The sequence below is a fragment of the Phodopus roborovskii genome, unplaced genomic scaffold, assembly GCF_943737965.1.
Source record: "Phodopus roborovskii unplaced genomic scaffold, PHOROB, whole genome shotgun sequence".
NCBI lineage: Eukaryota > Metazoa > Chordata > Mammalia > Rodentia > Cricetidae > Phodopus > Phodopus roborovskii.
The window spans coordinates 9,332,219-9,345,536 of NW_026126645.1; the positions used below are offsets into that span (position 1 = coordinate 9,332,219).

Consider the following 13,318-nt stretch of genomic DNA (forward strand, 5'->3'; position numbering starts at 1 on the left):
AGCCTTTCCACAGTTGTTCAAATTGTAAGTTGGCAGCAGTCTTGTAGGTCTCTAGACCTTTCTTTAGGTTCAGTTTTCTCTTCAAAGCAATAATGGCTCCCTCCTTTATGTTCTCTCTCTCTCTCTCTCTCTCTCTCTCTCTCTCTCTCACTATCACTCTCTCTGTTCTGTCTTCTATTCCTACCCTGACTCAACCTTCCTACTCGCATATAATTTTCTCTCCTTCCCTTCTCTTTCTCCTACTTCTCTCTCCATTCACCCCCCCACACTTCTCATGTGCTCTGGAGAATTGTCCCTTCCCCCTTCTGTGAGGGACTTTATATGAATCTCTTAGAATACACCTTGTATCCTACTTCCTCTGCTGGTCTGTATAATAGGCTGGTGATCCTTTTCTCTAGGTCTAAAATCCATATATGAGTGAGTACATTCCATTTTCCTCTTTTTGTGACCAGGTTACCTCATTCAGGATGGTTTCATCAAGTGCCATCCACTTGCCTTGGAATTTCTTTCTTTCTTTCTTTCTGTTAAAAAAATAAATAAAAGGAAAGATAATAGTTTAGTGTTTATTAAACAAAATTTTACTGTTAGCAAAGGAACCTCATACTTAGAAACATGAGGACCTATTACTTTAGAACTGCATTTTATTACATATAAAGTCCTGTCTTGTACAAAGATATTATGGTGGTTATCACCATTCTAAGTAGCCAAAATGTTGTGAGGGCAAAATACTCTCTTCTTCCCTTGCCTTTCCCACTTTTTGTTTATGAACGATTCCTATGATGGATCACTATTTTTGTTTTCTTTTTACTTGACTTTTTTCTTTCAATAACATTTTGTTTCTATGTTATAAGAAGGACATGCTATAAAAATAGTATAGAAGAAAGGAACTTCTATGTCTCTCCTTTTTTATTATAGACAAAAGTGTGTCAAGAATACTTTTCAGGGGTTTGTGAGGTGGCTCAATACTTAGGAGCACTCACTGCTCATCTCATAGCTAGGCTGAGCAAGCTGTCCCAGGAGCTGTACCCTGCCCCTCTGGAGTGCTATGGCAACAGGGGCCTAGTACTTGTAGACAGATTTGATCAACTTTATCCTGAGATCCTGGATATACTCAGGTTCAAAAGACGGCCCAAGACAGTCTCTTTTGCGATAACCCTCTGCTATAAATATTTTCAATCCTGTGTCTACGACCTGGAGAGCACACATTGCCTTTGGTAGCAATAAATTGTGGAAGGTTTCTGCTTGGTATAGAGATATGGAATCACAATGTATGGGATGGAGGAATTCCTCTCTAGGATTATCAAACCTTGACACAGATCCCCACAAAAATACATTCCCATGAGTAGCTGTACTCTTCTGTTGATTGCATATGATAAATGTGCTCTGTTTCCGGGTTTCTGGTGTATCTCCTTCAGAGTACATAGTTCACTCCTTCCCAGCATTTCTCTAGTCTGGCTCCTGGGAGAACTTGCTGTCATCTCCATCTACACACATATATACCACTCACATGCTCTTTAATAAACATAATTAAAGATAAGTAATATTAAAATATTAAGAAAAAAGAAATGAATCCACTGAATGAATGAACACATTGATCCCTAGCTCTACCTGCATGTTGAAGGATGATTTCAAGTAAATTTTGGATGCAGGGTTCCATTCTCTTCTCTTGACAAATGTCACCATCAACTTCTGAAAGCTCTTCTCAGTCTTTGCCATCTTTCTTTCCTCAAGATATTAAAGCTTCACTGCCATGTTTTAGGGACATGCATTCTCTTTCATTTATTATCATGGAGTCTTAATATAGGTGTCTCTCTTAAATGCTCTCACTACAGGCTATCATTCAACTAAATTAAAAGAGTGCAGTCGGTAACAGCAATCTTGGGGAAAGCTGCCACCCCTCAAAGGGTTCAGGATCTATTTATAGAGACAAACCTCAAATCTGCATACATGCATGGGACACAAGGTGGTTGATTACAAAGTATGATGTCATGTTTGAGAGACAACCCAGGTGTGACCTGTTCTTCTTCAAGGGAAAAACCATAGAATGACCTGGAAATTCCCCAGAGTGTCCAATGGCTAGGTATGACCCAGATAGGTCTGTTCATCTGGGACCATTTGTTTTAGGGTTGGGGGCCTATTTACTTGTTGTGGGCCAAGACCTTTGAGAAACTTCTTTTATATTCTGGCTGACTCTTGCCTGTACATTTAGAGACTTCAGTTATGCCACAAAGGTCTGACGATTCAGTAACTAGCCCTACTTAACAAGAACAGTCTAGCATATAACCACAAGCCCCATCACCATAGGAACCTTTCTTGCTCTCATAATTCTTGATCTCTTCACCCATGTCAGTGTCCATTCTTTATGATTTTCTGTATTCTGTTTGCAAGAATTATTCTTCTGCCCTTTACCTACGTCCTTGCTCTGCAAACTAAAATCTTTCATGTCTTGTATGTTTGTCCTAGACATTTCTTTTTTAAATGTCACTCAGACAATGTCAAGTGAAAGAGTCAATGCTGAAACAACCACATTCCAAAAGGGCAGTTCTAACATCATCAGGGACATGTGTCTTGTGTTATCAAAGATACTAGTACATCCCAGTATAACTTGTATGCTGTAGTTCAGGAAAATTATACTTATAACAATTCAAAACCCTAATCAGTGAAGCCTTATTAAAGGGAGTCCAACAATATCGAGCTACAGAACAGATTCATACTAGAATTCGAAAATGAACCCGGGAATCTGTACAGAGCCAGAAAGATCTGGAATTCAAGGACTGTCTTGCTTATTTTAGGCAAGACTGAATATCCTCAAATAAATTCTAGTATGGTGGCTCTTATCTTTTATTCCCAATACCCAGAATTAAAGTCTCGGCATTCACCCAGTCTCAGTTCATTCTCTTTCCTGTATGGGAAGATGTGAAATCCGATATGTGCATCCCAGGCCACTGACACCATGAACAGCTCACAGAGCATTTAATGTCTTCCCATGGGACAAGAAGCCGCCTAAATCCCTGGTCTTGAGCTCACTATGAATTCCAGACAGGTTCCTTCTTTCTCATCCTCCTGAATAATGGCCACTGCATGGGGCATCAGAATTGCTAGGCTTCCAGACCTTACCAGAGTTGACAATGTTTAGCCTGACAGGAGGCTAAAAGATCAGTCTGTACACACCACAGCAAACAAGCTTGTAAGAAGTCCTGCTACAGCTGGATGGTGGAGGTACACACCTTTAATCTCAGTACTTGGGAGGCTAAGGAAGAGGGGCCTCACTTTATTCAATTCCAGGATAGGCTGCGAAGGTACACAGAAAAACCTTGTCTTAAAAAAATTAAAAGAAAACAAAACCCACATAAAAGAAAAAAAAATAAGAAAGAAAGAATGAAAGAAAAGATCCTGATTTAGTGCAGTTGCCACACTTCTTTGTGTTAATCCATTGTTCATGAATTTTAAAGCCACTGGAGATCAAAATAGCAAAGCAGCCCTACCAGCTAGCCATAGAAGTCAGGCACACCTTTAATCCCAGGATACAGTTACAGAGCTCACACCTTTAATCCCAGCACTAGAGTGGTATAAAAGGTAGAAGCAGGGGATTGAGTAGTCAGTCTCAGAATTCTCCAGCCTCTCCAAGGAGGGAAAAGCTGCCTGAAACTTGGTGAGAGTTTGGGAGACAGGATCAGCGCTTTCTTCCTGACACAAAGGTAAGAGGTATGGCTTGGCCGTCTCTGGGTCTGCTATGTATCATGCTACACTTAACATTAATGGCAGCACATAGGATTTAGAGTCAGTCAGGTCTCTGTGAGTTCCAGACTAGCATAGCATGGTCTTAGAGCTACTACCAGGAATGTAGGGTGGTACCACTGAGAAATACTGCCTCAAAAAATACAATTGATTTTGTAGTTTTCAACAGGATCTAACTCAGTTCAATCTCTGTCCTGAAAGTAGATGTAATCAACCCGAACATATCCTGTTTCATTATATTTCCAATAATGTTGGAAGGTCACTGAAACCCTGGTTAGATTCCACTCATCATGGTAATGATTACATAAAATGGAAAGCTGATAAAAACTATAAAACTAATTAATTAACAATACATAGGAGATCCCTAGTGTTTGAGATGACTTGGAGAATGGGTTTTTACTCTTACCATAGACTCTGTTCTATGTTTTGTTTGTTTGTTTGTTTGTTTTGTTAATTTTTGGTTTTTCAAGACAGGGTTTCTATGTATTGCTTTGCAGTCTGTACTGGAATTCAATCTGTAGAACAGGCTGCTCTTGAACTCACAGATCTGCCCCAAGTGCTGGGATTAAAGGTGTGAGTCACCAATGCCTGTGCATGGACTGGTGTTAGAGTTGCCCTGAGTCTTTGGAATAATCTGGGCTTTCCACCCTTTCCCACATCTGATTCTCTCAAGTCACAGATGAGAAAGTTCAAGTATGATTGGGTGGGAATATACTCAAATATCCAATCAGATGGCAGAATATGACTGAAGGCGGGGATATGAATGGAAGGTGTAAGAGTATATGGGCATATAAAGGATAACCTGGCCAGGGTAAACACAGTTTTTTGGATCCTCAAGTCACTAACACAACTGCTGGGATTGGAACACCTGTTATGTGTGTGCTGATCAGGTAAGCCATTCAACCCCATCAGGACAAGCAACCTTACCAAGGATCTCCAGTCCCTCAGGTCATCTTAGTAACCTTGGTTTTGTTATTATATTTGGTTTTTCTGTTTGAAGCTGAAAATCTCATTTAGGCCTGGTTAGCCTAGAACTCCATATGTAGCTTAGTGTTGTGAGGACTGAGTCTTTGTGCTAACCCGCTGTGCTCTTTAAGAGATTGCCGAGGTTGCGATATTCAAGGGTTAAGACACACTGAGCAAGTAGCGACCAACAACTCCAATCTGCCTTAAAAGGATTTAATTCAATGTGATTATAGACTTGTTAACTGAAGATGAAGAAAAATCTGTAGAAGCAGACACATGGCCATGAGCCTCAGGAAAGCATCAAGTTGACAAATTGTCAGTACTCAAACTCCCAAAGAGTGGTCTAGGGCTCATCGTGGCTCCAGGTCTAAAATATTAGAAATGACAGTGACTGTCTCCATTTCACATATTCTCCCAACAAACCCCACTGATTGAATGCAAAGCAAACCTGGCTGTGGGATCTTTATCTTTGATCTTGAGTATCAAGAAAGACATTTGAAGATGATTTCCCACAAAAGAGTCTAGCTCTTGTTTAATTTTCCACTCTCTCATTGCCCAGGGCTGTAGTACTCTGGGGAGCAGGGTTTTGATTAGCAGAGTAACAGGGAGATTTGTTGCCATGGGTGCTCATGTCCATGAGGCCTTTGAGGGACCTATGGCTCTGAGAAAGACAGACAGTGTGTAATAGGAAATACGGGGTTTCCAACATTTCTAGACTAGGGACCAAAGCCATGCATGGTTTATGCAATGAAGACGTAAAGGGGTATGTTAAAAGTGCTTCCCTGAAAGGGTTAATTCCTCTGAATATTTCTATAGCACCTGTCTGTGTGAAGGTCAAGATGAGCTCGCCCTTGACACTCCAGATGCTGGCAAGAAGTAGTCTGCTCAAAAATGAAGCCTTGGCCATCTCAGCTCTAAATAAGCTACCCATGGAACTCTTCCCACCGTTATTCAAAGATGCCTTTAAGGGGAAACAAACAAACATCCTGAGTGCTATGGTGGCAGCCTGGCCATTCAGATGCCTTCCTGTGGGAGCCCTGATGAAATTTCATGACATGAATATATTGGAGGCTGTGCTGGATGGCCTTGATCTGCTGATTCAGCAGAAGGATCGACCTAGGTGAGTCAGAAAGTGTGACATGGAGGGGAAGAGTGTGGATGCAGAGAAGTGACTGCACAGTTCAGAATGTAGATGGAGTTGATGAGAGCTTTCTTAGAGAAGTGAATAATTGAAAAGAGACAGTGGTGCAGGGAGCACACTGCTAAGAGATGTAGTCAACACACAATGAGTCTACCACGGCCTCTGTCGCCAGCCCCTAGAAAGGGAACTTTTGAGTCTTGGTTTCCAGGATGCATTCAAGGCAAGGGAAGTGGATGTGTGAGGTGAAAGCATATTATAAATTGGTAGTCCTGCCATTTGAATCCCCTTCTTGTTTGACCAACAGGAATTGCAAATTAGAGGTGCTTGATTTTCGGGATGCCCATCATAACTTCTGGAATGTGTGGGCTGGAACAGAGGATGGTGTCTGCTCCCCAGATGTCGTCAGAGAGACCCAACCAGTGGTGCACCATCCTGAAAGACAGGGAAAAGAGGTTGTGACTGTGATGATGAACCTTTCCCTCAATTCCAGCCATCTCTGTAAATACCTGGAATATTTCCACTGCTGGGCCCAGCAGAGAAAAGATGTGCTGCAGGTGATCTGTGAAAAGCTGGAGTTTGGGACCCTCCCTGTCTATAACCCCCTTGACCTGCTGGAGGTATTTGAGCCAAGCTGTATACAGGAACTGGAAGTGAATGTTCGCTGGGACCTGAGGACCCTTGCACAGTTTGCCCCTGGCCTGGGCCAGATGAGTAACCTTCAGAAACTCCTTCTTAATGAAATCTTCACACCCTTGCGTTGGTTTTGGAACCCAGAGATGAAACAACAGTGTTTTCCACAGATCATTTCCCAGTTGTCCCAACTCAAAAAGCTCCAGCATCTCTATTTGAATCGTGTCTTGTTCCTGAATGCAAGACTGGACCAAGTGCTCAGGTGAGGAAAGATAGAGAGCTTGTTCTACAGGCCAGAGATGAGCCCTTACATGTTACATGAAACATAAGTGTTCACCAGGGTCTTGCCAGCCACTAGTGAATACACATGGATTTTACCTTAGGATGAATGATCTAATAGTCTTTCTGCTATTTTAGCAACCATTATCAAGAAAACATCTCTTTTAAGGACCTAGATGAGGGGAAATCAGGTCTACACTGGGGATGAGTGTGTAAACTACATGTTGCCCATGTCAGCACTGCCCTCAGAGTTGTATGCATAGTTTATATCTCTCTTTGATTCGCAAGGGACAGGGGCTGTCTGGGCACAGTTAGGGCTTGAGTTAATGGAAAATAACTGAGAGTGATTAGGGACACACGTAAGGCCTATAAGCAGGATAAAGGCAGTGCTGGGAAGGTGGAACTCATGGGACCAACGTTAGCACACACAGGTATGGTATTAAGTTTCCCCTAGGTGTTCCTTCTTGGTTTCCTGCTGACCCCATTTGTCATCTCCTGAGGTTTTGTGCTTGACACTGCAGAGGGATCAGATTTGGGGATCTATGCAGGCACATGGTGGTGCCTGTGTTGTTAATTTTCTATCAGGGAGCATCCTTGCCTTGGCCTTCATAATGTTCTCAGAATGACCTTAGGACTATCTCACCTCTGCTGACTTGAAGTTGCTGCCCTTTTCTCTACTGCTGTTAGACTTACTGAGATAATCTGCTTTGTTTCCTGTAGGAACTTGGAACGTCCCTTAAAGACCCTAGCAATCACTCGCTGCACTCTATCAGAATCAGACATGAGTTACCTGTCCCAGTGTCCAAGCTTCCATCAGCTCACACATTTGGATCTGAGTGGTGTCACCTTTTTAAATTTAAGTCATCCACTTCTGGGAAGACTGCTAGAGAGACTGCAAGCTACTCTGCAGACCTTAAAATTGAAGGGTTGTATGCTTATGGACTTCCAAATGGGTGTCATCCTCCCTGCCCTGAGCCAGTGTTCCCAGCTGGTGGAGGTTGATTTTGCATGGAACTTGTTGTCTGTGTCCAGCCTTAAGATGCTTCTCCAACATACTGCCAACCTGAGACAGCTGAAACTGGAGAAATACCCTGCACCTGAAGAAGTCTATGATGTCAATGACTATGTCTTGCCAGACAGATTTACTCAATATTGTTCAGAACTCTTGGAAACCCTCAGAGGTATAAGGCAGCCAAAAGAGCTCTACTTTGTGAGTAGGAGATGTGTAGATTGCTTGGGAGTATGTGTCTATAACCTGGAGGCCTCCCTATGTCCCTGTTGGGACTAGAGGAGGAGGGGTTACTGCTGGCCTCTGAGAAATGAAAGCCAGAAAAGAAAGTAACGTAACGCATTCAACTCAGTGCAGCTCTATTCAAGGTGCTTTCGAGGTATAGAGACAATATTGTTCCATTGGTTCAGATGACAGAGAGAAGCTTTGATATGGAGAATGGGGACTCTTGATGTTGAAGGCCAATAGTGAAGACACAAGCTCAGACAGGAAAAGAGATTTGAAAATGGTAGGGATTGCATCCCAGAACAATCCATGCATGAGAGACCATAGTCACAGGGAAGGGGATTAAGACAAAGAGCATCATGGACTGCAGGAGGTGTGTTCCATGTTCCTGTCTTTGTTTGCCCTCTACCTTTCCTTGCCCATATTTGTGTACATATTTCTTTTGAATAATGATGACTGAAGAATGAACTGGTATTGAGCATACAGTATTCTCACTGTTCAGCTGTGATCTGTCTTTCTCTGGATTTGAGAGGGATTAAAGCTGGTTAACATTTCCCCCACCATCCTTAACATTAGTTTCTAGTAAGTTCAATAAAATGCTTTTGCATAAGAGAGTGTGTTGCAGACTTTTAATTTACTGAGGTTTTTTTCTTGACAGTCTCAGACTTGCGCATTATGGTAACTGTTTGAATAGTCTTGTGTCTCTGTCTCTACACCTATGGCATCCTAGAACTTTCAGACAAAATAATGACCCAATATGCCATATTCTTTGAAATTTTCTACACCTCAGCTTCATGTAATCCCAACCAAAAAGCTAGAGAGAATTATAGAGAGATGGCTCAAAGAATGAGGCTGCTACCTGCCTCTTGGGATCAGTGTTTGATATTGGGGGCACAAACACTTGAACCTGTTCCAGGATATCTGACATTTATTTCTGGTTTCTGGGAACACTTGTTATCACCTCCATCTACACACACACTTGCCCTTTAATAGACATAATTAAAGAGAAGTAAAATTAAAGCATTAAATAATACAAATAAGTCCATGGTATTAATCACGAAGCCTGTCTGGAGGTTGATAACCCCACTGGGTTTAACACATCATAGTATGAAAAAGCTAATGGCAGGTATGGTGATGATGCCCATGTGTGATCTCCATAGCAGAGGACAAAGCTAGAAGACTATGTATGTTTTGGGGTGAGAATCCTGGTTCCTATTCAATGGTTAATACTTAGCATGTCTGAGGGAACACATTGATCCCCAGATCTATCTTCCATGTAGAAGGATGATTTGGAATGAAGGGTTCCATTCTCTTCTCTTGGCAAATGTCAGCATCATCTTCAGAAAGCTCTTCCCAGTATTTTCCATCTTTCCTCCCTCAAGTTATTAAAGCTTCACTACCATGTTTTGTGGGCATGCTTTTTCTTTGACTTATTACTATGGAGTCTGCATGTGAGTCTGTATGTAAGTCTTTCTGTGCCATTGCAGTAATGGTGAGGTCAGAGGGTGCTTCCCTCTGCATCCTTCTCCCTTCCTCTCTCTCTCTCTCTCTCTCTCTCTCTCTCTCTCGCTCGCTCGCTCTCTCTCTCTCGCTCGCTCGCTCTCTCTCTCTCTCTCTTTCTGTCTATCTATCTCTGTGTATCTCTCTCTCTATTTTTAAGAAGTGGTCTCACTACACAGTTCAGGCTGTTTTTGAACTCACTATGTTGACCAGGATACTTTTCAATTTTCAATTTCTTTTTCCCAAGGAAATACTGGGACCACAATAAGGTTTGTGTGTGTGTCTAACAAACGCGCATCCCCTATTATGAGTAGCTGTACCCTTCTGTTGATTTCATATAGTAAATGTGCTGTGTTTCTGGTTTGCTGGTGTGTCTCCTTCAGAATATACAGCTCACTACATTGCAGCATTTCTGTGTACCTATTTCTGTGGGTATGATTTTCCCATCACACTGACCTAGTCAGTCTCAAACCTGTGTAGATTCTGAAACCCTGGGGACAGGCTTCTTTTCAATAGGACACAGAGCACATGGCTTCACACAGGGTTCAAAGTTTTGGAAACAATGTGGTATGGAGTAAGCTCTGTTCCCAGGTACTGAGTTTGATATGAAGAACAATGGGATGAGGTACAGATGTCTGTTGAGTTAGAAAGACAATTGTGTGTTTCCAAAGTATAATTTGGAGCCAGACAATTGTTAATATGTACAGAAATTTGAGGGAGTAAAGATGAGTATTTTTCCAACGTGGTACCCAAAAAAGGATAGTCTGACGCTAGGAGCCTGGAGGAATACACTGTGTTGGCACTCTCAATCACTGCCTTCTTCACTTGGTTCAAGGCCAGGAGAATCCTGCAGCTTCCTAAATGGAACTCATTATGTGGAACAAACTAGCTCCTCTTTACCATGCTCTTGCCTATCATTGAGAATGTTGGGATTCTCTCTCTTAGCTATGAGGCCAAGTTAGTGCATTCTGCTGTTAAACACTGCCATATTAGGACTGGGTCAGGGCCATGCCATGTGTGATCTAGGGGGTCTCTCCACAGGACAGTGGCGAAGGTTTTATTTGTATCAGAGTGCAAGAATATCATGGCAGCAGATTTTTCATCATCATCATCCAGATTTTAAAAATTAATAATGAAGAAAGCATGTGTTAGGATATTTCTTGGCATGCCTTTGTGGGATACCAGATTCCCCCTTTTAATTTATCAACAATGAGCTTCAGAGTGAGGGTAGCTCTTTCTACTACACATTGTCCTTGAGGATTATATGGAATTCCAGTATTATGGTCAATATCCAATTGTTTGCAATAGGCCTTAAAATTGGCACTGATGTATCCAGGTCCATTACCAGTCTTATTATGTTAGGGGGTGTGTGCCCATGGCAGAGAATGCAGCCAGCAAATGGCTAATTCCATGTTTAGTAGTTTCTCCATTTGGGGAGAGGCAAAGATAAAACCACTATATGTATCCGTATTAACATGAACATTTAAGATGGCCAAATTCTATGAGATGGGTAAGATCCATTTCCCAAATAGCATTGGGTAGGACTCCCCAAGGGTTAACTCCCAGTTGGGGAACTGGCAAATGTTGGATACATTATGAACATTTTCATTTACTATAAGTCTGGCTTGTTTCCTAGTAATTTGATTCCCGAGACATAAGGTATGGGCACTGAGGTGATGGAGTGAATGTCCTTTGCACATTGCTTGGATGCCTGTGGTTTGAATGGAATAAGCAGACAGAACCAAAAAACAGTGGTTTGATTGGTCAGCTAAGTGATTGCCTTTGGATAAGGGTCCAGGGATACCCAAATTGTCTAGTTCTTTTGAGACAATTCAGCTGCCTCAACAGCTTACCAGTTTCAGAGATGTTTTTGACCTGACCTATAGTCTCTAAGAGTGGTACTGATTTTGCAATATAGGTACTGTTCTTATAAATGTTGATTGGTTGATCTGAAAAAGCACTGAAGACAGCATGTATTTCAGTCAATTGAGGAGAGGTGGTCTCGGTTTGAAAGTTGGTGACTTTACTATTTCACACAAAAGCAGCTATTCCCATGAAGGAACCATCAGAAAACACTGTTAAATTCATTTAGGATAGGTTCTAGAGGGTAATTTTAGGGATAATAAACTGTTGGTGGTTGGCAAAGTCAACCCCACAGATGTGGAGAAATGGGAACATTCCTCCACTGCTGGTGTGAGTGCAAACTCGTACAGCCATTTTGGAGATCAGTTCCTCAGGAAAATGGGAATTAGTTTACCACAGGACCCAGCAATCCCCCTCTTGGGCATATACCCAAATGATCCACATCCATGCAAAAAAGACATCTGTTCAACTATGTTCATAGCAGCACTATTTGTAATAGCAAGAACCTGGAAGCAACCTAGATGCCCCTCAATTGAAGAATGGTTAATGAAGATGTGGCACATCTACACAATGGAATACTACTCTGCAGAAAAAAAATAATGGTATCTTGAAATTCGCAGGCAAGTGGTTAGCACTTGAAGAAACCATCCTGAATGAGGTAACCCAGTCACAAAAAGAGGAACACAGTATGTACTCACTCATATATGGATTTTAGTCATAGAGCAAAGGATCACCAGGCTATAATTCACACCACCAGAGGAACTAGGATACAAGGTGTATTCTAAGAGATTCATATAAAGTCCCTCACAGAACCAAGAAGGGTCAAGTGCCCCAGAGCACAGGGGAAGTGGGGGGTGCAGAAAATGGAGAGAAGTAGCAGACACAACGAGGGGGAGGAAAGGAAAACACGTGTGACTAGGAAGATTGAGCCCGGTTAGGAATAAAAGACAGGAGAGAGAGAGAGAGAGAGAGAGAACATAAAAGAGGGAGCCAATATTGGTTTGAAGATAAAATTGAACACAAAGAAAGGTCTAGAGAACTACAAGACTGCTGCCAACTAACAATTTGAGCTTCCGTGGAAAGGCTACCATAAATGCCCTTCCAGAGAGTGAGATCAACAACTAACTTATCCATGGAGCCCTCAACTAATGTCTGTTGGAAACAGGAGCAAATACCCATACATAAACACTGAGTTGAAATAGAACCCAGATGCAGATGGAGAGGACAAGACCAGGCGGCAGAAACACATAGAGACAGCTTACCTGAACAAGGAGGAGCTAATGGGTCCCATGTGCCTGACTCAGCCCCCCTGAACATGGGTCTCAGCTAGAAGGCCTGAGCAGTCTAAGAGACCTCAGACAGTGGAACCAGGATATTCATGGTACACAAAAGGACTTTGCGGGCACATCCCCCATGGAAGGATGCTCCCTTAACCTAAACACAGGAGAGAAGTCCTAGTCCCTACTACAAATGACTTCACAGATTTAGGTGACCCCTCCTGGAGGGCATCACCCTACAAATGGAATGGGGGTGGGGTGGGATGAGAGGGTGGCAGGGGTGCATGTGAGGGTGGGAGAGAGAGAAAGAGGTAAGGAGGGAGGGAGGAAGAGAGAGCTGGGGTCGATATGGAAAATAAAATATAATAAAATAATTTTTAAAAAAACATGGCAGTGAAGCTTTAATATCTTGGGGCAGGAAATATTGCAGACTGAGAAGAGCTTTCTGAAGTGGATGCTGTCAAGGGTAGAGAATGGAACCCTATATCCCAAAAGTACTTGAAATCAACCTTCCACATAGAAGATAGAGCTGGTGATCAATGTGTCCCTTCATGCATGCTAAGTATTACCCATAGTGTAGGAATCAGGATCCTTACCCATGAAGGTAAAAAATCTTGAGCTTGTCCTCTGAGATGGAGATCAGATATGGGCATCACCAGTATACCTGCCATTAGCTTTTTCATACTTTGA

At 42.3% G+C, this 13,318-nt stretch overlaps 1 protein-coding gene across 1 annotated transcript; it reads left to right on the forward strand.

Annotated features, from left to right (window-relative positions):
• Positions 1–5,543: 5,543 nt before the first annotated feature.
• Positions 5,544–8,042, forward strand: LOC127213239 (PRAME family member 12-like). Its single transcript, XM_051173544.1, has 3 exons — positions 5,544–5,824; positions 6,150–6,737; positions 7,475–8,042. Exons 1-3 carry the CDS (start codon positions 5,544–5,546, stop codon positions 8,040–8,042), a joined length of 1,437 nt encoding a protein of 478 aa, XP_051029501.1.
• The last annotated feature ends 5,276 nt before the right edge of the window (positions 8,043–13,318 follow it).

What these genes read in the sequence shown, in the direction of transcription:
- LOC127213239 (XM_051173544.1), top strand. Translation starts at nt 5,544, where the DNA reads ATGAGCTCGCCCTTGACACTCCAGATGCTGGCAAGAAGTAGTCTGCTC. An exon ending in CAGCAGAAGGATCGACCTAG is followed by an intron (nt 5,825 to 6,149) that starts GTGAGTCAGAAA and finishes TTTGACCAACAG; the next exon opens with GAATTGCAAATTAGAGGTGC. An exon ending in AGACTGGACCAAGTGCTCAG is followed by an intron (nt 6,738 to 7,474) that starts GTGAGGAAAGAT and finishes TGTTTCCTGTAG; the next exon opens with GAACTTGGAACGTCCCTTAA.